Source organism: Carcharhinus amblyrhynchos, chromosome 1 (genome assembly GCF_965287045.1).
Source record: "Carcharhinus amblyrhynchos chromosome 1, sCarAmb.v2.hapA, whole genome shotgun sequence".
NCBI lineage: Eukaryota > Metazoa > Chordata > Chondrichthyes > Carcharhiniformes > Carcharhinidae > Carcharhinus > Carcharhinus amblyrhynchos.
In genome coordinates, this window is record NC_137324.1 from 41,051,730 (window position 1) to 41,072,895 (window position 21,166).

Genomic DNA, 21,166 nt, shown 5'->3' on the forward strand with positions numbered 1-21,166 from the left:
ATTGAGATTGGGGGTCAGAGATGAGAGAGAAATGACAGTCCAACAACCAGTTCCTTCTTGTTTCCTATCACATTTGGATTTTGTCCAAAATATTTTTTGGGTTTATCTGAATAGAACTTCCTGTCAATCGTCAATATGAAAAACGATTTTAGGACTATCGCCAGAGCTCTTCCTCTTTGCATGTTTTTATTCTTAATTCTTGTAACTATTAATATTGAAATGTTATTGTGTAAATATATCTCAAGATATAAATCTATGTGGTTGTTAATTATTAGTAATTGGTGTCTAATTCCATTATTTTGATAACATAAGACAATATGTGGAATAGTTTTTTGTTTGGATTTTGTAAGGAACTTTTTTGCCTTCATTAATAGAATCTATATCAACCCCACTGTCTCAGAAACATAATAACAGGACTAGGCCATTCAGCCACTCAAACCGCTTCCACCATTCTATGAGATCATGGCAAATAGCCAAATTTATTTCATACAACTGCCTTTGCCTCACATCTCTTAATACTTTTGGTTCACAAAGACCTATAAATCTCCAACCTAAAATTAACACTTAGGAGGGAATTTTCCTGTCCCACCCGCCATGGGAATCGTAGCGGGTGGGGGGTGGGCCATGCAAAGATCCATTGACTTGAGCGGGGATTTCCAATTTTGGGGTGAGCACAGCAGAAAATCCCACCGTTAATCTTGTGTCAACTGCTGTCAGCAAAAGAGAGTTCCAGTGTGTCAAAGTGTTCCCCAACTTTGCTCCTCTATGGTTTAACTCTAACTTTTAGACTATGGCCCCCCCCGCCGTCCCCCCGCACCCGTCCTAGATTCCCCAGCTGAAATAGTTTCTCTCTATTGACCCTCTTAATAGCTTGAAATCTTTGATCAATCAACCCTTTTTTTAAATACAAGCATTGTTTGTGTAATCTTTTCCTTATATTTTAAACCTTGGAGTCCAGATATAATGCTGATAAATCCACACAAAGGTGCACCCACAACAGCAGATATAGTCCACCCAGGGCTTTGTTTTGTTTTCTATCCCTATCTATCCCAATCCTCGAGCTATAAAGGCTAATGTTTAATTAGCTCTTTTTATTTCCTATTCCAATTTTTGACATTTTAATCGTCTATGAAAATTGACTCCCCAAGTCTCTTCGGACCTCCAGTATTTCCATCTTTTCATCATTTAGTAAGTACTCTTTTCGATGCTTTTCAGCTCCAAAGTGGGTGACCTTACATTTGCCTACTTCAAAGTTCATTTTCTAGTTTTGTGCATTTTTTCAATCTATCAGTACTTCTCAGTAATTTTATGTTTCTATCTACACTGCTTACAATGCCGTCTCTCTTTGTGTAATCAGCAAATTTGGGGATGCGGCTTTCTATCCCCTAATTTAGATCATTAATAAATATAGTGAATATGAGAGTGATCCACATACTGACATCTCAATAATTGTGATATAAGTACTGATGGCTGAAGCAGTATAATGTGGATAAATGTGAAGTTATCCACTTTGCAATAACAGGAAGACAGATTATTACTTGAATGGGTGTAAATTGAGAGAGGTGGATACTCAGTGAGAGCCTGGAGTCCTCGTGCATTAGTCACTGAAAGTAAGCACGCAGGTACAGCAGGCAGTAAAGAAGGCAAATTGTATGTTGGCCTTTTAGTGAGAGGATTGGAGTATAAGGATAGGGATGTTTTGCTGCAATCATAGAGGGTATTGGTGAGACCATACCTGGAGTATTGTGTGCAGTTTTGGTGTTGTTATCTGAGGAAGGATGTCCTTGCTATAGAGGGAGTATGGCGAAGGTTTGCCATGCTGATTCCTGGGATGGCAGGTCTGTCACATGAGGAGAGATTAAGTCAGTTAGGATTGTATTTACTGGAGTTTAGAAGAGTGAGAGAGGATCTCATAGACACTTATAAAATTGTAACAGGGTTAGACAGGGTAGATTCAGAAAGAAGGTTCCCAATGGTGGAGGCGTCACACTTTGAGGATAAGGGGTAAACCTTTCAGAACTGAGGTGAGGAGAAATTTCTTCACCCAGAGAGTGATGAATGTGTGGGATTCACTACCTCAGACTGTAGTTGAGGCCAAAACATTGTCTGATTTCAAGAAGAAATTAGATATAGCTCTTGAGGATAAAGGGATCAAGGGATATGGGAGGAAGGAGGGAATCAGGATATTGAATTCGATGATCAGCCATGATCAAGATGAATGGCAGAGCAGGCTCGAAGGACCAAGCAGCCTTCTCCTGCTTCTAGTTTCTATGTTGTGGTACAACTTGCTTTAGCCGTAACTAAGCCACTGCTCTACCAGGTTGGTGCAATTGGCAATACTCCCTCCATTGAAATGTATTTCAATGAGAAAGCAGGAAAGTGGAACTGATCCACTTCAGATTAGCCATGATCTTATTGAATGGCGGGGCAGGCTCGAAGGGCTAGATGGCCTACTCCTGCTCCTACTTCTTATGTTCTTATGTATTTGTTAACATCTTCCACAGAAACAACAGCTTTCTTTTCAACCGCAGATCAATTTATGTGAGATTGATTAAAGTGTTTGAGTGTAGGCTCCCGTTGGTGGTTTTTCCCATTTATTGCAACATGGAAAAGAGAGGATAGGGATTGGTAGATTATTAAAGTAAAATAATCGGCAAAACTGGGAGTAGGCAGAAATCCCTAATGGAGTCATATATTCCAAGATTTTAAATCTCATAAGTGGTAATGTTCATAACTCCAAAATAGACAGTGATGTAACGTATTTGTTAATGGTTATAATATCAGATTGCAAAGGTCCTACATTGACACAGGAAACTCACATTGATTAAAGTATGAGGTCCAAATTTTTGTTCAATATTGGAATAGTGAACCTAATTTAACTCTGCTCTTTTACCAATATCAAACTCAGAACATTGTGACCATGTTTGTTTAGAAATACCAATTTTACACCGTCTTTACTCTCCGGCTAGAAGTTTCTTTTTTACCGACTCATCTTCTCAGATCTATTAATACACAGGTGAAAGAAGTCTTTGCCTTAGTGGGGATCTCAAACTATTTGAGGTCCAATTGCAAACTCTGACATACTCCCAGGAAGAGCCCTTTGTATCCAACATCTGAAGGATTTTGCTAGCTGCTCTGCGCCATCACTGCTGGAAACATTTTCTATTAGTCCACATCAACAGAAGCACTAAGCTGGCATGGCGGCAAATGCAAAGGAATACAGAACCTGATAGCAGATGGACTGCAATCTGATGACCTTCAAAGCCCTCTGGGATCCCCTTGGGGCCCAGTGACCTACATCTGAAAGCCAATGATTTAAAAATGTGTGTTATAGGTCACATCCATATAACCTTAACAAAACGTAAAGAAACACTTGCAGCAGAACTGAACGCCCTAAATAAAAAGTGCCAGGGAAACTACTGTGTGTTAGTCAGTCAGATTTGAGGTTAAGTCACTGCACACCCCTTCAAGATAAACATAATATCCAGCTGATATGAAATTTTTAGCCTTTATTCTAACCATTTGTAATTAAGTTATGCATTCAAACTGCACTCCATGTTTCTTAGACAATATAAATGTCAGACATTGATTTGGAATCCTACGTTAATCCTTTGAGAACCAGAAAAAGAATCTCTTAATTTGAAAAATACCTTTCCAACAAATGCAACATCATGACACTGAGTCCATGTATGTTACAAAATGGAGAATTGGATAGGATCTCATTGCTTATTCATAATGTGATCAATTTTTCTTTATATTTTGAACCAATTGCAACAATCTAATTGAAGTCCTTAAAGGGTTTGAAAATATTGTTCTGTCCTTTAGGGGAACCCATGGAGAATAACAGTCAGATGTACTGGTAAAGTACAAGCCACGTGTGAATTATTGTACCTATTTTGCAAACTGAAAAAAAAAGCAGGAAAAAAAATTGACAATATCACACTTTGGTGACAGCGCATTACCACTTTACTTTTATGAGCAGGGAAGACCAACAGCCCATTGAATGCCACAGGATGAAAAACCTCTGAAGGACTTCTCTTGAGAATAATGGCAATGACCACCAAATAAAGTTTTAAAATGCCACATAAGCCAGATATTATGTTTGATCTTTGGTTACATATGTTCGCAGCACACACCAATAGAACATTTAATTTGTTGGAAATGACTTTAGTTCTTTGTATTTTTTTTATTAGCGACATGTGTACCATAGGACGATATACAAAAAAAAGTGTTGAAAATCCCATATTACAGTAAAACACAATTTGAAAATCTCTGTTCCTCAGTTTAACAAACATACAACTTGAAACGTGAAGGAAACCATGGAGTACTGATTTTTTTTTTAGATTTCAACTACTCAACATGCTACGCTTAGCACTTTTGACTTTAATGAAACATTATAAATTATGAAATATTTTGATGTTATCTTTTATTTATATTCCTCTCTGCATTAAATATGTTTACACAGCATAGTAGGTCATTCTACAAGGCTACAAATGTACTCGATGTTCATTAATTAGGTCATTAAATTGGTCGAGGTGTTTACAGTGGGACCCACTTACAGCCTTTGATCCTGTTCAGAATCTTCTTGTTTCAAACATTATTTTAAGTCATTCATTTGGAATCACCGTCAGAACTATTGCGTCTTTTAAGTGTCCTAAATTTGAGTTCCACTGTATACAGGTTAATTTAATCAATATACATCTGATTTCCTTGAATACAACCAACTGACTGTATTTTACAGAACAGACATTTGTCTCAGGTGTAATTAATAAATTTGTTTGACAAAAATACCACAAGAAAGAATAAGACTAATGCATAAAGAGTTGTTGGGCGCAAAAGACATTCTAGTGGCAACATGACCTTAATCTCTTTCAACTGTCTAATGTGGCAAATCTGTTTATTTTGGGTCTATTAATTTCCCATATTTTGAGGTTAATACAAATATGGAGCAACCACATTAAAAATAAGAAAAGTCAATGGCATGACACCAACATCAAGCCTGAACCATTCAGACCATTTCTTGAAGAGGTAACTTTCTTTTCTTAATTGCCTCCAGCCAAATCTGTGCGGAATTCGAATGGAAATTACGATTCCCTTTTCAGATCAATAGCAAAAGGAAATGGCTCAGCTACAAGCTTTCACGTCACTTTTGGAAAACAGTAAATGGAATAAATAAAAAAAACACAAGAGCTGTTGTAATCCAGACCCAAGTGGGGAGAAGCCCATGCTTTGGTTTGTTCTTGAAAGCTACATGTCAAGATTTGTGCTTGTTCCAAAGCAGTTTTTCAGTCAGAAGATTGTTCATGGTGTTTTGTCTAATTGTTCAGTTATAACCCTCAACTATTTGTATAAAAAGTATTCAGGGACCTTGTTCCATTCAAGGATACACAGTATTCTATATATCTACGTACAAGATGTTTTGGTAATCTAAAAGCAAAGCAAGAATATTTTGATGTTGAATATAATCCAATCCTTTTCACTCAGCAAAATAAACTGGTAGTTAACCCCATAGCTGGGTTTGCTGAGGGGAAAGGTTAAAGGTTAATCTACAGAAGAGCAGAATCCTTCATAATTTGCAATGACTCATTGTTTAGACACAACTATTTCAGTGTATTGACATAAAATCTAGTTTTTAAAATCATTTCTCACAGAATAGCAATTGAACTTTTTTTTATCTGTACCCACCAAAGCATTTACTTTGGTTTGTCGCTCGGTCCACAAACACTTTTGATGAGATGACATTACCGAAAGGCAGGAACATTTGCATGAGCTCAGCATCTCCAAACTCCTGAGGAAGGTGATAGATAAAAAGATTGCAACCCTCTGGACCTGCAGAGAAAGGATTGCACTACATTGAAATAATTGAAATGTGGCACAGAAATGGAAGATATTAAAATAAGCAATTCAGTTTTACAAACCTGCTTGATGGAAGCATGCACAAACACATTAAAGTTCACAACTACTGACCTGATGATGTGTGCCAATTCCTATGCCTTATACAAAATGGTAAATATCAAAAAAAACTACCTGAAAAGGACATCTTTGGTGGCCTATTTATTGTATCAAAATGTTGACATTTCAGCTAAGAAAATGAGAGATGGGTAGGAGATGAACTGAATGTCAGGGGTATCTTATAGCGTTTGCCTTTCAATCTATCTTTTTTTTCTAGTTTGCACCCATTTCCACATTAAGCCCTCTCACAAAAAGCATGGATTTGATGCAGAGGAAAGCTTATTGGCTGCCACATCCAGTCGTGAATCATGGTTGACAATTAAGTAATTAATTGGAAGAAGAGACTCCTTGAGCCTCCCCATTCTCAGTTAGACCGGTGTAAGGAGTTGGTGAGCTTCTTGGGACTGATGTGGAGATGCTGGTGTTGGACTGGAGTGGGCACTGTAAGAAGTCTCATGACACCAGGTTGTGAGAAAGCTCGTAATTCCAAATAAACATATTGGACTTTAACCTGTGTTGTGAGACTTCTTCTTGGGACTGAAGCAGTGAAGAAATGATGGCTGGTCCCACAACTGTAGAATGGTGGGCATTAATGAAACCCTATACCTTTGCTTATTGGGAATTATGGCCGAGTTCAGCTATCACGGCCATCTTGTTCTACAAGAGGTAAAAAGGCTGTAAAGAACAAATCTTCCAGTCAAGGACATTGATACCACTACTGATGTACATGGATTTGTGCCAGAATCATTTGAACAAACACTTAAAAAAAGGGTTACAAAAGAATGACCATCATTAGGGCGACACGGTAGCACAGTGGTTAGCACTGCTGCCTCACAGCACCAGGGACCTGGATTCGAATTCAAGCTTGGGTCACTGCCTGTGTGGAGTTTGCACATTCTCCCCATGTCTGCATGGGTTTCCTCCGGGTGCTCCGGTTTCCTCCTACGGCCCAAAGATGTGCTGGTTAGGTGGATTGGCCATGCTAAATTGCCTCTTAGTGCCAGAGGATTAGTTTGGGTAAATGCGTAGGGTCATGGAGGTAGGACTTGGGTGGGATTCTGATCGGCGCAGACTGCCTGGGCCGAATGGCACCATAAGTTTCTATAACTTGATCATCTGGAAGACACTGTTGTAATTTTGTGCAATGTTTATGAAATTATAACAATAAATGTTACTTTGGAAAAAAAACTCATGCTTGGCATTTGGATGCTAAAGATAAGGCTGACACATTCTCAACTGCCTTTCGGCACACTTTCTGAATGGATGAACAATTTCAGTTCCCCGCTGTAGTGTCTTGAGTCACAGAAGCCAATCTTTAGCCTGTTCCATTCACTCATTGTGCTTCATCAACAAATGGCTAAGTGCAGTCGATGCAACAAATGCTATGGGCCCTGAAAACATCCCAGTGTGGTCCTGCAGGACTTTCCACACCTCTAATCAAGCTGCTCAAAGTAAAAAATTAACCAGGTATAAAAAAAAAGGAAAAATCAATTCTAACCAATTACTGCTCCGTTGGTTATCAGCACTTATTCACCAATAATCTACTCATAGATGCTCAGTGTGGGTTCTACCAGAGCCAGTTAGCTCTCAACCCCATTACAGCCTCAATCCATATATGGACAAGGTGAGGGTGACTGCCTTTCAATCAAAGTGACATTAGTTTTGAATGTCACATCAAGGCATCTTACTGTATCTACTGCCAACAGGAATCAGGAGGGAAGCTCTCCATTGACTGGAGTCACACCTAGCACAAAGGAAGATGGTTATGATTGTTGGAAGCCAATGATTTGAGCCCTCGATGTCACATTACTGACAAAAGGTATTAAGCTTGGCGTCATTTCATTGATAGGAGCACAGTATTTCCTACAGGACAGTGTCCTGGGCTCAACCATCTTCAGCTACTTTCATCAATGACTTTCCCTCCATAATAAGGTCAGAAGTGGGGATGTTCATTGACAAATGCACAGCATTCAGTACAATTTGCAATTACTCAGATACTGAAGCTGACCATGTGTGTGGGCAGCAAGCTAACCTTCAGGCTTGGGTTAGTAGCAAGTAAAATTTGCACCATGCCAGTGCCAGACAATGACCATTTCTAACAAAAGAAAATCTATACGCTCCCGCTTGCCTCTTATTGATATTAAGTGGAACATTTGGTCTATTCTAACTTGTAGATGGGTTGACCTTGCAAACTATTCTGCAATGTTCTCCAGGAAGCAGTTTCTAAAGGATATCTGTGTGAATGAAACACCAAGCATTCCAGGGAATCAGCTGTGATAGTAGTATCACATGTAAGAACAGTGAGTCTGCAATATGTCAACTGGGATCTCATTGCTGGTTTAGATTCTTATGAACATATGCCACGACCATCCAGTTTTCTTTTTGCTGCTAATCTCAGGAGGATTCCTCAGTGGGAATGGCCCTGTCTGTCTATTCTGATGAAGAGGTCAGAATGCTAGTCAGTTGGACTGCAGAAACAAAAACAGAAAATGCTGGAAAATTTCAGCATGTCTGACAACACCTGCAGAGAGAGAATAGAGCCAATCTTTCGAAGCAGGATGACCCTTCATCACAGCTGGAATGCAAAATGCAGAATGTCTGTTAGGGAGCAGAAGGAAGTTTCAAGTACAATTGACTCCGTTTGTAAATAGATTCACAAACGGAGTCACTGTACGGTGATCAGGAACAAGACATCTTTCAGCCCAGGGAAGCTGAGGGCAACCAGCAGCCTAACTGAGATCATGGCTGTTACATATCATTTATAAATGGTCTTTTGTTGGTGATTTGAGAGATAGGAAAATTGGCAAGGGTATTGACAAGTGAGTAAGGGGAAATACAAAGCTGAAATTCTGTCAACAGCAATAATTTGTATTTACGTTGTGCTTTGAGCTAAGCAAAATGTCCCAAGGCACTTTACAGGAGTATTTTAAGACAAAATTCAACACTGAGCCAAGTAAGGAGATACCAGAACCGGTTCTTGGTCAGGAAGACAGCCCACTTTAAAGAAGATAGAATGGGCGGATGGGGGAGATGGAGGAACGGAATGCATTAGAGAGGGAGTTTTAGAGCTTATTTTCTCAAGGCCAGTGTGAGTCTCCGTTCTCACAAGCCTGCTTCAGGTTCCTTAACGAACATGACAGCAAAAGGGATTTTGTGGTCTTGAGCTCCACATGTTTCACCCGGTTTACTTTAAAATGGATGAGACCTCTGAGTTTGAACCACTTTGTTTACCCAGTACTGCAAGCTTTACTAATGAAAAGTGATTGTTTCACTGAGCAGTTGGATGTTTCCAGTTGAGTACAATATGAATGAATTGAGAAAGGTGGATTCATGCTAAGTAATGTTGTACAATTTGCTGCGCTAAATGTTTTCAATTGTACCTGACAAGACTGAATTTTTTTAAATTTCAGAATTAATGAAGTCTTCCATTGCATTGAGCAGTGAAGTTTTCATAGTGATTCTTCAGATTATTCGCATTAGTCGCATTTACTCGTTCACATTACTGACAAAACTTGAAACAAACAAGCCCATCTTGGAGCTGACAGCAGCCCATTTGCACTTCATTAAAACGTATTAAGCTTGGCGTCATTTCATTGATAGGAGCACAGTATTTCCTCCTCTTAATATTAAATTGAGTCCTAATGAATATTTGCTAACCAGTATTCCCCTGGTTAATATGTTATTATACTTGCCAAACATGAATTGCTAATGCTAAAATAGCTTTACACTTAAGATAGCAGTCGCTGTGACATTTCTATACAAACAAAGATTAAAAACATATATGTAATTGTCTGCCAATATCTTCAATGTCATTTACTGGACTCGTGCCTGAGCCCTTATGTGTTTAATATATGTCATAGCACATTGACATTCTGTACCAGATTCACCATTTCCCACAAAATTGTTTCAGGATGAACTTTAGGAAAACTCAACAATAAACTGAGTTTTTAATACACCAAAATAAAGAATTGCATTTGTATAGCACCTTTCACAACCTCATGATATTACAAAACACTTCACAGCCAATGAAGTACCTCTGAAGTGCAGTCATTGTTGTACTATTTGAAACCTAATTAAGTTGCAGCACAAGGTGAAGCTCTGACCTTCTTTACAATTGATGTGTAAATCTTAAGGGATGCCAGGAGTTGCAGTTTGGGCATGGTGCTAAACACATTCACTAATCTCAATCTTTCTTGACATATTGAGGACTAGAGCTACCATAGTCAATAATAGTAATGTGTCTAAACATTAAGAATGGATATTATTGCCAAAGCTTACAAGTACAGTGTGCTCATTTATGTGCTTTTCCTAGGCTATTACAAGTATTGAGGCTGAAAAGCTAAATTAGCTGGAAACTGTGGGTCAGATCCTTCTTCATGATCGTCTTTCTTCAAAACAGACGCTGATTAACCTTCTGTGCTTTTTCCAGCAATTTCTAAATGGCTTTCAAACATTTTTAAGTAAAGTATCAGACTCCCAGTGATGAAGTTAATAAAAGTCATGGAAAGAAGTGTAGTGCTAGGTTATGAGGGGTGATTTGGTGGAAAGGGGGAATGGTAAGTCAAATTCTTCTAAGTAATTAAAATAGGCACTGGCCTGCATTCTGCACATCATTAGTAGGTCCACATATAGATGATCTGGAGGAGGGAACCGAGTGCAGGGTGTCGAAATTTGCTGATGACACCAAGATTGGGGGAAAGGCAAATTGTGCGGAGGGTGTGGAGAGTCTGCAGAAGGATCTGGATAGGCTGGGCGAATGGGCCAGGAAATGGCAAATGGAATTTAATGTTGGCAAGTGTGAGGTGGTCCACTTTGGTAGGAAGAATGGTAGGAAGGACTATTACTTACGTGGCGAAAAACTGCAGCAGGCGACGGTGCAGAGGGACCTCGGGGTCCTTGTGCATGAGTCGCAAAAACCCAGCTTGCAGGTGCAGCAGGTGGTCAGGAAGGCGAATGGGATGCTGGCCTTCATAGCGAGGGGGATTGAATATAAAAGTAGGGAGGTCTTGCTGCAGCTGTATAGGGCATTGGTGAGGCCGCAGCTGGAGTACTGTGTGCAGTTTTGGGCGCCGCATCTGCGCAAGGATATTTTGGCCCTGGAGGGAGTGCAGAGGAGGTTTACTAGGCTGATACTGGAGTTGAGGGGATTGAGCTATGAGGAGAGGCTGAATAAACTAGGCTTGTACTCGTTAGAGTTTAGAAGAATGAGGGGAGATCTCATTGAGACGTATAAGATGATGAATGGGATGGATAGGATAGAGGTGGAGAGACTCTTCCCGCTCAAAAAAGACAGTAGGACTCGGGGGCACAGCCTCAAGATAAAGGGGAGGCGGTTTAGAACGGAGTTGAGGAGGAACTTCTTCACTCAAAGGGTGGTGAATCTCTGGAATTCTCTGCCCGTTGAAGTGGTGGAGGCTGCCTCGCTAAATATTTTTAAGAAGCGGGTTGATGGGTTCTTGGTAAGTGAGGGGATTAAGGGTTATGGGGAGAGGGCGGGAAAGTGGAACTGAGCCACGACAGATCAGCCATGATCTTATTGAATGGCGGGGCAGGCTCGAAGGGCTAGATGGCCTACTCCTGCTCCTATTTCTTATGTTCTTATGTTCTTATAACTCAGAAATGTATTATATGTGGTGCAGAGCAAACATCAGTACTATTCATTAGTACTATCTCAGGATCCACAAAAGGGCTAATTCCCATTGTAGATGATTGGACAATGAGGTGTTATTACACAGAATAATAAGAATTGCTTAAAAAAAGAGGCTTTTTTGGTCAAAGCTTTTCATGTTGCACTATACAGGATAATTTGCAAGAAAACCAATGAAAAGGGGATGGCAATTTATACCCTATAAGAATAGAGTGTTGATTAGTCAGTAGATGTGTTGGTAGAATTAACTGCAAGTTAGCATCAACTGGTGCATTCTCCATGGCAATACCCTGACCAACCAGAGTCCACTTGCCGACCAATCAGTATTCTCTTCTCTTACAGTATAAACTGCCATTCTCTTTCAGGTGGAAATGGGACACAGCATTATTTGAAGAGAATCACTGAATTCTATTCATGTCCTGGCCAACATTCCTCCTGCAACTAGCACTGCAATGATAATTCAATAATTATTCATCTCCTGTGCATTACACCAGTCACAGAACTCCAAAGTGCTTTTAGATGTCTCTAAGCGATAAGGTGACTCATAACTGCAAATCTCTTTTTTTAGTAGCATAATCAGTCATTAAATGGTGCACAGACTGGGATTTACAAGCTTATATAATCCTACTTTGATTAACCATATCAGGCAATGATCTATTATCTCAATTCACCCAACTAAAGCTTTTCAAAGTAACTATGTATGTCACAGAATAAACTATTTCCTCTATTCCAGTTTTATACTTGTATAAAATAACCATTAAAAATCCTTTAAAAGTGCATTCAAGCTTCTTAGTCATATATGAACAATTTTATTCCACTTTGTTCTATGATTTTGGCATTCCACTGATAGTGTATTTTATCATGAATTATGATGATCATGGAATAAATTCCATATTCCTTGAGTCCATGGAACATCGGGGCTGTTTCTCTATTTTATGTTGTGAACATAGTGAATAACTTACCTTCTCTCTGTTGCTGGGGTATCATTGGAGGTGGTTGTGGAAAGGCTTGACTAATCTGGCCATAGGCAGCAGGATAGGCAGCTGTAATGCAGAGATGGTATTCTTTGTCAGTATATTGCGTAGCTTCATTTTACGTTACAAATTAGTGCAAAGCTGCGTTGGAAGAAATGGTCACTCACGTTAATCATTTTATTCAAAAGTTACCATTTTACATAATCTTGTGATTTAAAAGGGAATGATAATCATCCTTGCTGATTTGTCAGATTGTTGCAGTAGGTGAGGACATAACTAGTTTTCTCCGACTTCAGTATTCACATGGAAATTTTTTGACCTCAGCCAAAATATTTGGCAGCTGAGCCAGGTTGATAGTTACAAGGCAAGATCTTGATAAATCTCCAAAGCACAAACATTGCTATCGTATAATATTCAAGCAAGTCCCTTGCTAATAAATTCCAAACCTATCTCATTAAAATTTCCTCTATATTTGACCAATGTTGTAACTTTTCCACTAAGATAATGGAAATCAATTCAAAATAAATGGCAATGGGCAGTGACATTTCAATATGACAATATTGCCTCATGTGAAAAAGTTATAATCATTAAAGGTCAGAAGGCTAACATTATGGTTGTTGTAAAACTTAAATGAAAGAGTCACCCAAATATTGTACAATCAATGTTGTTATCTGTGATCCTTTACAGTTGGTTTGGAAAAAGTCTGTCTTTCTATTCCCATTAAATTTCTGTGGATAACTTTAACTTTCATTAAATATACGACCATATGAATTATCAGCACACCACAGACCATTTGGACCTTTGAGTTTTCTCCACCATTCAGTATGATCATGGCTGATTTACTGTCATCTGAACTCCATGTTCCTTCCTACCCTCCTTTGACTCCCTTGTCAATCAAGAATCTACTTAATTCAGCGTTAAAAATATCCAAAGACTTCTCTGCCTCCAACATTCTCTGGGAAAGAGAGGTCCACAGACTTATGATCCTCTGAGAGAAGAAATTCTCCTAATCTCTGTCTTAAATGGGAGACCCTCTGGTTCTAGTTAGTCCCATAATGCGGAAACATTCTTTTAGAATCTATCCAGTCAAATCCCTCATTAGCTTAAGATAAAAGCAAAATACTGTGGATGCTGGAATCTGAAACAAAAACAGAAAATGCGAGAAAATCTCAGCAGGTCTGACAGTGTCTCTAGGGAGGAAAGAACTCCCTGGACCTATCCATGAAAGTACATTTCCTCTCCAAAGATTTCTGGTAAATTTATAACTTGTGGAGTGAAAATTGGATCTGTTCAAAGCCAACTCTACTTTTACTTGTGCATTTGCCTCCATGAACCATGGATGTGTAGACTACAAACCTCGGTCTGATCCCTCATGGTGAAAATGGGTTCAGAAGGCCATTTCTGGAATTGGGGTTCTAGCGCCATTTTGGCTAAACCAGAGGCTCTCCCCATCTGTGAAAATTCAGGCCACACCATCCTTCCCCAGATCTATCTTTATCTTTTCCCATGTGCGAAGTATATTGAACAGATTACCAGCCCAGTTGGTGGAAAAATAAATTGCAATTTGGTTTCAAGAAGGAAAAGGATAGACGTTTGCCAACAAATGAGGTTTAAGGTGATTAGCAATGCAGCAAAGGAATACTATGGGTAGGTGGGCTAGATGTCCCTAAAGATCTTCCCTTGTCTGTTGAATATGTTATTGTGTTACAGATTTATTTAATTATTAATATTTGAGTTTGCTTTTTAATTCCCTACAAAGTGATTATGCTTTTGTAATGATTTGATTTGAATTTGATTTGATTTGATTTATTATTGTCACATGTATTAACATACAGTTTTGTTTCTTGCATGCTGTACAGGCAAAGCATTCCATCCACAGAGAAGGAAACGAGAGAGTGCAGAATTACAGTCATAGCTAGGGTGTAGAGAAAGATCAACTTAACGCAAGGTAAGTCCATTCAAAAGTCTGACAGCAGTAGGGAAGAAGCTGTTCCTGAGTTGGTTGGTACGTGACCTCTGACTTTTATATGTTTTTCCTGATGGAAGAAGATGGAAGAGAGAATGTCTGGGATGTGTGGGGTCCTTAATTATGCTGGCTGCTTTGCTGAGGCAGCGGGAAGTGTAGACAGAGTCAATGGATGGGAGGCTGGTTTGCATGATGGATTGGGCTACATTCACAACCTTTTGTAGTTCCTTGCGGTCTTGGCAGAACAGAAGCCATACCAAGCTGTGATACAACCAGAAAGAATGCTTTCTATGGAGCAATTGTAAAAGTTGGTGAGAGTCATAGCTGACATGCCAAATTTCCTTAGTCTTCTAAGAGAGTAAAGGCGTTGGTGGGCTTTCTCAACTATAGTGTTAACATGGGGAGACCAGGACAGGTTGTTGGCGATCTGGACACCTAAAAGCTTGAAGCTCTCGACACCTTCTACTTCGTCCCCATTGGTACAGACAGGGGCATGTTCTCCTTCACGCTCCCTGAAGTCAATAACAATCTTCATTTTGTTGACATTTTAAAATTAACACATTTCATCTATTTCTGCTGTCTATGTTGTCACTGGTATTAGCATTCTGAAGCAACCATCGTATAATTTTTCCAAACTGTGTCCTTTAAATTGGTGCTTGTTCAATCAGTTTATCTTGAATAAGTTTTTATTTGCCCCAGTTGATTTGTACTGTACTGAAACTGAATAAATAATGTTTAGTAATTCCTAGATTAACTTCAATATTACGCTTTGCTCCATTTTAAGTTTGAAAAAGATGCCTCCAGGGCAGCAATAAGTTGGCATTGATGTTTCCCTTTACTCTTGTGCTATGAAAAATAAATCAAAGCAATAACTTGTAGTGGAAACAGAAAAACAAAATGTTAGTTCTTCAAAGAATCTGTTTGATGCCTGTCCTTGGCATCATAGAGTGATGGGATGTTCACTTGCAACATGATTCCCCAACGGAAAGAGACTGATTCAGAATTAAAAGGTAGGTCACCCTAGGTTAGTCTGTAGCATCCAATTGCTGAGCTGTCTGAGCAGCACGGTGAGAGCAAGGCCAAAATTTTGTGCTTAGCTGTAAATCAGGTGAACACCGTGGGATCTTAGAGCCCAGCACTCTTCCCCCTTGAGGCCCTCAGCAGCACTGAATACAAGGCTGTATAGGTGTCACCTGTGTGGTGCTGCCTCAGTACAAATAGAAGAAAATACCAATAAGGTTTATCAATAGTTGTAAGTTATACTAAGTCCAAGTAAAATTAATATAAGTAAACCAAAGTAAAATAAATTTAACACAGCTGAAGACATGGCAGGGAAGCTTGGTCGTATGGAATGCATGTTCTGTAATATGTGGGAAGTAGTGGATGTGATTGGTAAACTAGATGGCTATTCGTGCAGGAATTGCTGCAGAATCATGAGCTCCACGTTTTGGAACTTGAGTGGAGGCTGGAGTCAGTGTGGCGCAACACGAGGTCGAGAGCTATGTGGATAGCATGTTCAGTGAGAGTGGTCACACTGCAGTTTAGGGGGAAGGAAGGGAATGGATGGCCATTGGGCAATCCAAGAAACCAGGCAGGTAGTGCTGGAGTCGCCTGAAGTTCCGCTTGTTAAGTGGGTTTCTGTTTTGGATATTAGGGAGGGCGTTGGTTCTTGGGAAGAGTGTAGTCAGAGTCAAGCTTACGGTACCATTGGCAACTCAGCTGTACAGGAGGGGAGGAAGAAGAGTAGTGAAAGAAGGTTCATTATTTAGAGGAACAAACAGGTTTTCCTATGGCTGTGACACCAGGATGGTAATCTGCCTCCCAGTGACCAGGGTCAAGGATGCCACGGAGCAGTTATGGGGCATTATTTTTGGGTAGCAGGGAGGGGATCAGGCAGAGGTTATGGTCCATGTTGGTACCAATAGCTTAGGTAGGAAGGGGGATGAAGTCCTGAAAACAGATTTCAGGGATCTCGGAAGCAGATCGGAAAAACAGAATTTCAAAGGCAAAGGATTACTTCCAGTTTCATGTGCTAGTGAGCATAAAGGGAAGAGAACTGAACAATTGAACATGTGGCTGGATAACTGATGTAGATAGGAGGGCATCAAGTTTCTGAAACATTGGGATCAGTTCAGTGCCGGTGGGACATGTACAAGATAGACGGGCTGCATCTTAGCAAGACTGTGACTAACATCCTTTCAGGGAGATAGTACTGTTAGGGAGGATTTAAACAAGATTGGCAGAGGATGGGAACGTGAGAGAGCTCAGATCTAAGGGAAACAAAACTGGTAAACGGAAGTAGAAAAGTAGAAAGCAAAAGTAGAAGGAAGATGAAGAAGTATTGGCAAGAATGAAATAGGATCAGAACAGAGAATAATGTTAAATAAGCAGCAGTCTAACTGAATCCACACAGTATTCTCAAAAAAGTTGATGATTTCCATAGAACTCCTACAGAGCAGAAAGAGGCCATTTGGTCCATCAATCCTGCACCAACCACAATACCACCCAGTCCCTATTCCTGCAACCCCACATATTTACCTGCTAATCCCCCTGACACTAGGGTCAATTTATCATGGCTAATCAATCTAACTTGCACATCTTTGGACTGTGCAAGTAAACTGGAGCACCTGGAGAAAATGCATGTAGACACAGGGAGAACGTGCGGACTCTGCACAGACAGTGTCCCGAGGCTGGAATTGAACCTGGGATCCTGGCGCTGTGAGGCAGCAGTGCTGCCCAATATAATTTGAGTATAACATAATTTCGATATAATTTGAATGCATAAATTGTGGTAAATTGGTATGATTTAATTGCCATTACAGAGACATGGCAACCAAGTCAAGGAACAAAATATCCAAAGATATTTGGTATTTAGGAGGTTCAGGCAAGAAGGACATGGAGTTGGGGTAGCCTTCTTAATAAGAAACAAGATCAGTACATTATTGACAGAGAATCTTAAGTCAAAGGATAAAGATGTAGAATTAGTGCGGTGGAGCTGGGAAATAGCAAGGGGCAGCAAATATTGTTGGGGAGTTAATTATAGGCCACTCAATGGTAATGTTAATGGTTTAATACAGTAAGAAGGGGCAACTTCAATTTACACATAGACTGGGTTAACCAAATCTACACAGTTTTAAAATTAGGGGTTTCCCCCATAGGACAGAGTGGGGGAGAATTTTTTTCTCTCAGAGGGTTGTGTAACTGTGGAACTCTTTGTCTCAGAAGCGGTGGAGATGGGTCATTGAATATTTTTAAGGCAGAGATAAATAGGTTCTTATTAGGCAAGGGAGCAAAGGTTATCGGGGTGGATGGGAGTGCGCAATGTGAAACACTAACTCAAACAGATTGAGTGGCACTGCAGGCTTGAGTTCTACTTCTACTCCTATTTCTTATGTTCACATGTTAGATATACATTTCTTGAAGGCACAAAGGGAAAGGTAAATCTACTGGGTCAATAAGAGAAGTTAAAGGCTGCATTAGAACAAAGGAAGTCATTCATAATTATGCTTGAAAAAGTGAGAATTAAGAGCAGTTTAGAACCCACCAAGAAACTGATTAAGGGAAAAGATAATATTTGAATGCAAACTAGCAAAGAACACAAAGGCAAACTGTAAAAGCTTTTTCAGGTGTGTGAAAAAGGAAAAGTTAGCCAGGACAAATATAAGCCCCTTAACATGTGGGGGCAGGAGAAATAGGGAAGACAGAGATGATGGAGAAACTAAACTGTTTTTTTGCATCTGCCTTCATGGAAGAAAATAGAGAAAATCTCCCAGATATCTTCCCAATGAAGTGACTTGTGAAACTGAGGAAGCGAAAGAAATTGAAATTAATAAAGACATAGTACTTGAAAAGTTATCTGGATTGAAGATTGCTCAACCTCCTGACCAGATGAGCTTCATCCCAAAATGTTGAAGGAGAGATAGTGAGTGCATTGATAGTTATCTTCCAAAATTCTTTTGATTCTGATTTAGTTCCTATTGACTGGAATGTTGCAAATGTAACCCCACTATTTAAAAAGGGAGGAAGATACAGAATGGAGAACAACAGACCTGTTAGTTCGGTGTCAGTAGTAGGGAAGTATTAGAATCTATCATAAAGGATATGATAACGAGACATTCAGTAAAAAATGGTCAAATTGGGCAGATTCCACATGGATTTGAGAAAGGGACGTCATGCTTGATAAACTTGTTGGTGCTCTTTGCAGCATTGATAAAGGGGAACCATTGAATGGGGTGTATTTGGATTTTCAAATGGCCTTTGATAAAGAACAAAGAACAAAGAACAACCCAGCACGGGAAACAGGCCCTTCGGCCCAACGAGCCCGCGCCGCCGCATCGCCCTACACCTATTCTACCCTGCATGTCTACGAATGGGACCCTACTCAGTCAGATTAAGGGAAGAAATAGTGTCAATTTGGTGGAAACCGATTAGCCTAAGAGCACATCTTTGGGGTGTGGGAGGAAACCGGAGCGCCCGGAGGAAACCCACGCAACCACAGGGAGAATGCGCAAACTCCCACAGACACAGGCCCAAATCCATGTATCTGCACAGCTAGCAGTGCTAGTCACTGAGTTGTTGTGGAGCCCGTCTATCGGTCCAGGATCAAGCACACACACCGACATGAAGTACTAGGCCACTCCTGGACTTCCAAGAGCAGCCCACGCACGACCCGCCGTGTGCATGCCCCTCGCTTGACACGAGGTGGACCTCCACCTGTGGAATAAAGACAAAAAATATTAATCATACAGCCTGCCCTTCCGGTGTCTCCCGAGGTTTAACCCTATTTAATAGCCCCTACCATATCCCTCCATTCTCGTTTCACTCATGTGCCTATCTAACTGCATCTTAAACGAGTCCAACGTTCCTGCCTCCACCACCCTACTCGGTAGCGCATTCCAGACCCCCACAACTCTCTGCGTAAAGAACCTTCCTCTTACCTCCAAATTATACCTCCCCCCCCTCACCCTTAAGTGATGACCTCTCGTGTTCGTACCCAGTCTAGGGAGCAGTCTCTCACTATTAACTCTATCTATTCCCTTCAGTATCTTATATACCTCTATCATGTCCCCTCTCAATCTCTGTCTTTCCAAGGAGAATAGCCCCAGTCTCTTCAATCTCTCCTCGTAACCCAGTCCCCCCATGCCAGGCAACATCCTGGTAAACCTCCTCTGCACCCTTTCCAGAGACTCCACGTCCTTCCGGTAATAAGGTGACCAGAACTGGACGCAGTACTCCAAATGCGGTCTAACCAACGTTCTGTATAACTGAAGCATTAGACGGCAGCTTTTATACTCTAAGCCCCTTCCAATAAAGGCTAACATCCCATAAGCCTTCCTAACAACGTTCTCCACTTGTGACGCAACCTTCATGGATTTGTGAACCTGCACTCCCAGGTCCCTCTGTACGTCTATACTCCTAATCGGCTTACCTTTTATCACATAGCTCCTCTCTGCATTATTCCTTCCAAAATGCATCACCTCGCATTTGTCAGGATTAAATGCCATCTGCCACCTATCTGCCCACTGCACCAACCTATCTATATCCTGTGGTATCACCTGACAATCCAGTTCTGTACCCGCCAACCCTGCCATCTTGGTGTCATCAGCAAACTTGCTGATCACACCACCTACTCCCTCTTCTAAGTCATTTATGTAGACTACAAAGAGGAGAGGTCCCAGTACCAAGCCCTGCGGCACACCACTGGTCACTGGCCTCCAGCCCGACAAGGTACCCTCCACAACTACCCTCTGTCTCCTATTTCCCAACCAGTTCTCAATCCACCTAGCTACCTGGCCTCGTATCCCATGCGCCTTAACCTTTTCTACCAGCCTACCGTGATATGGCCCCACATTGGAGGTTAATCAAATTAGAGTGTATGGGTTTAGAGGAAATGTACTAATATGGATTCAGAATTGGTTAACAAACAGGAATCAGAGCAGCAATAGACAACTTTCTCAGTAACAACTAGTAACAGCAAGGATCAGTGCTGGGGCCACGGCTGTTCACAATCAATATCAATGATTTGGATATGGGAATCAATTGTAATATTTCCAAATTTGCTGATGACACCAAACTGGGTGAGTAAGTAAATTGTGAGGAGGATGCAAGGAGGCTTCAATAGGAGTCAGGAGGCAAAGTGAATGGACTAGGACATGGCAGATGGAATTTAACGTAAATAAGCATGAAAGTTATTCACTTTGATAAAAAAAGGCAGAACATTTCTTCCATTTTGATTTGATTTGATTTATTATTGTCACATGTACTAAAATACACTGAAAAGTATTGTTTCTTGCGCTATACAGAAAAAACATACCATTCATAGAGAAGGAATTGAGGGAGTGCAGAAAGTAGTGTTATTGTCATAGCTAGGGTGTAGAGAAAGATCAACTTAATGCAAAGTAAGGCCATTCAAAAGTCTGACAGCAGTGGGGAAGAAGCTGTCCTTGAGTCAGTTGGTACGCGACCTCAGACTTTTGTATCTTTTTCCCGAAGGAAGAAAGTGGAAGACAGAATGTCCAGGGTGCGTGGGGGCATTTAACTTCTCTCATTTACCACAGTAGATTCACCTTTCCCTTTGTGCCTTTGGGAAATGTATATCTAACATATGAACATATGTACAAACATATG

At 40.4% G+C, this 21,166-nt stretch overlaps 1 protein-coding gene across 7 annotated transcripts in view; it reads right to left on the minus strand.

Annotated features, from left to right (window-relative positions):
• celf4 (CUGBP, Elav-like family member 4) overlaps window positions 1-21,166 on the minus strand; it is a 1,183,497-nt gene that overhangs the window by 53,172 nt on the left and 1,109,159 nt on the right. For all 7 annotated transcript variants that reach the window (XM_080215459.1, XM_080215370.1, XM_080215109.1 and 4 more), the window contains 2 exons: window positions 12,562-12,642; window positions 5,686-5,829 (listed from right to left, as the gene is read on the minus strand). In XM_080215459.1, the coding sequence (XP_080071585.1) occupies window positions 5,686-5,829; window positions 12,562-12,642 (225 nt within the window). The remainder of the gene's footprint in view (window positions 1-5,685; window positions 5,830-12,561; window positions 12,643-21,166) is intronic.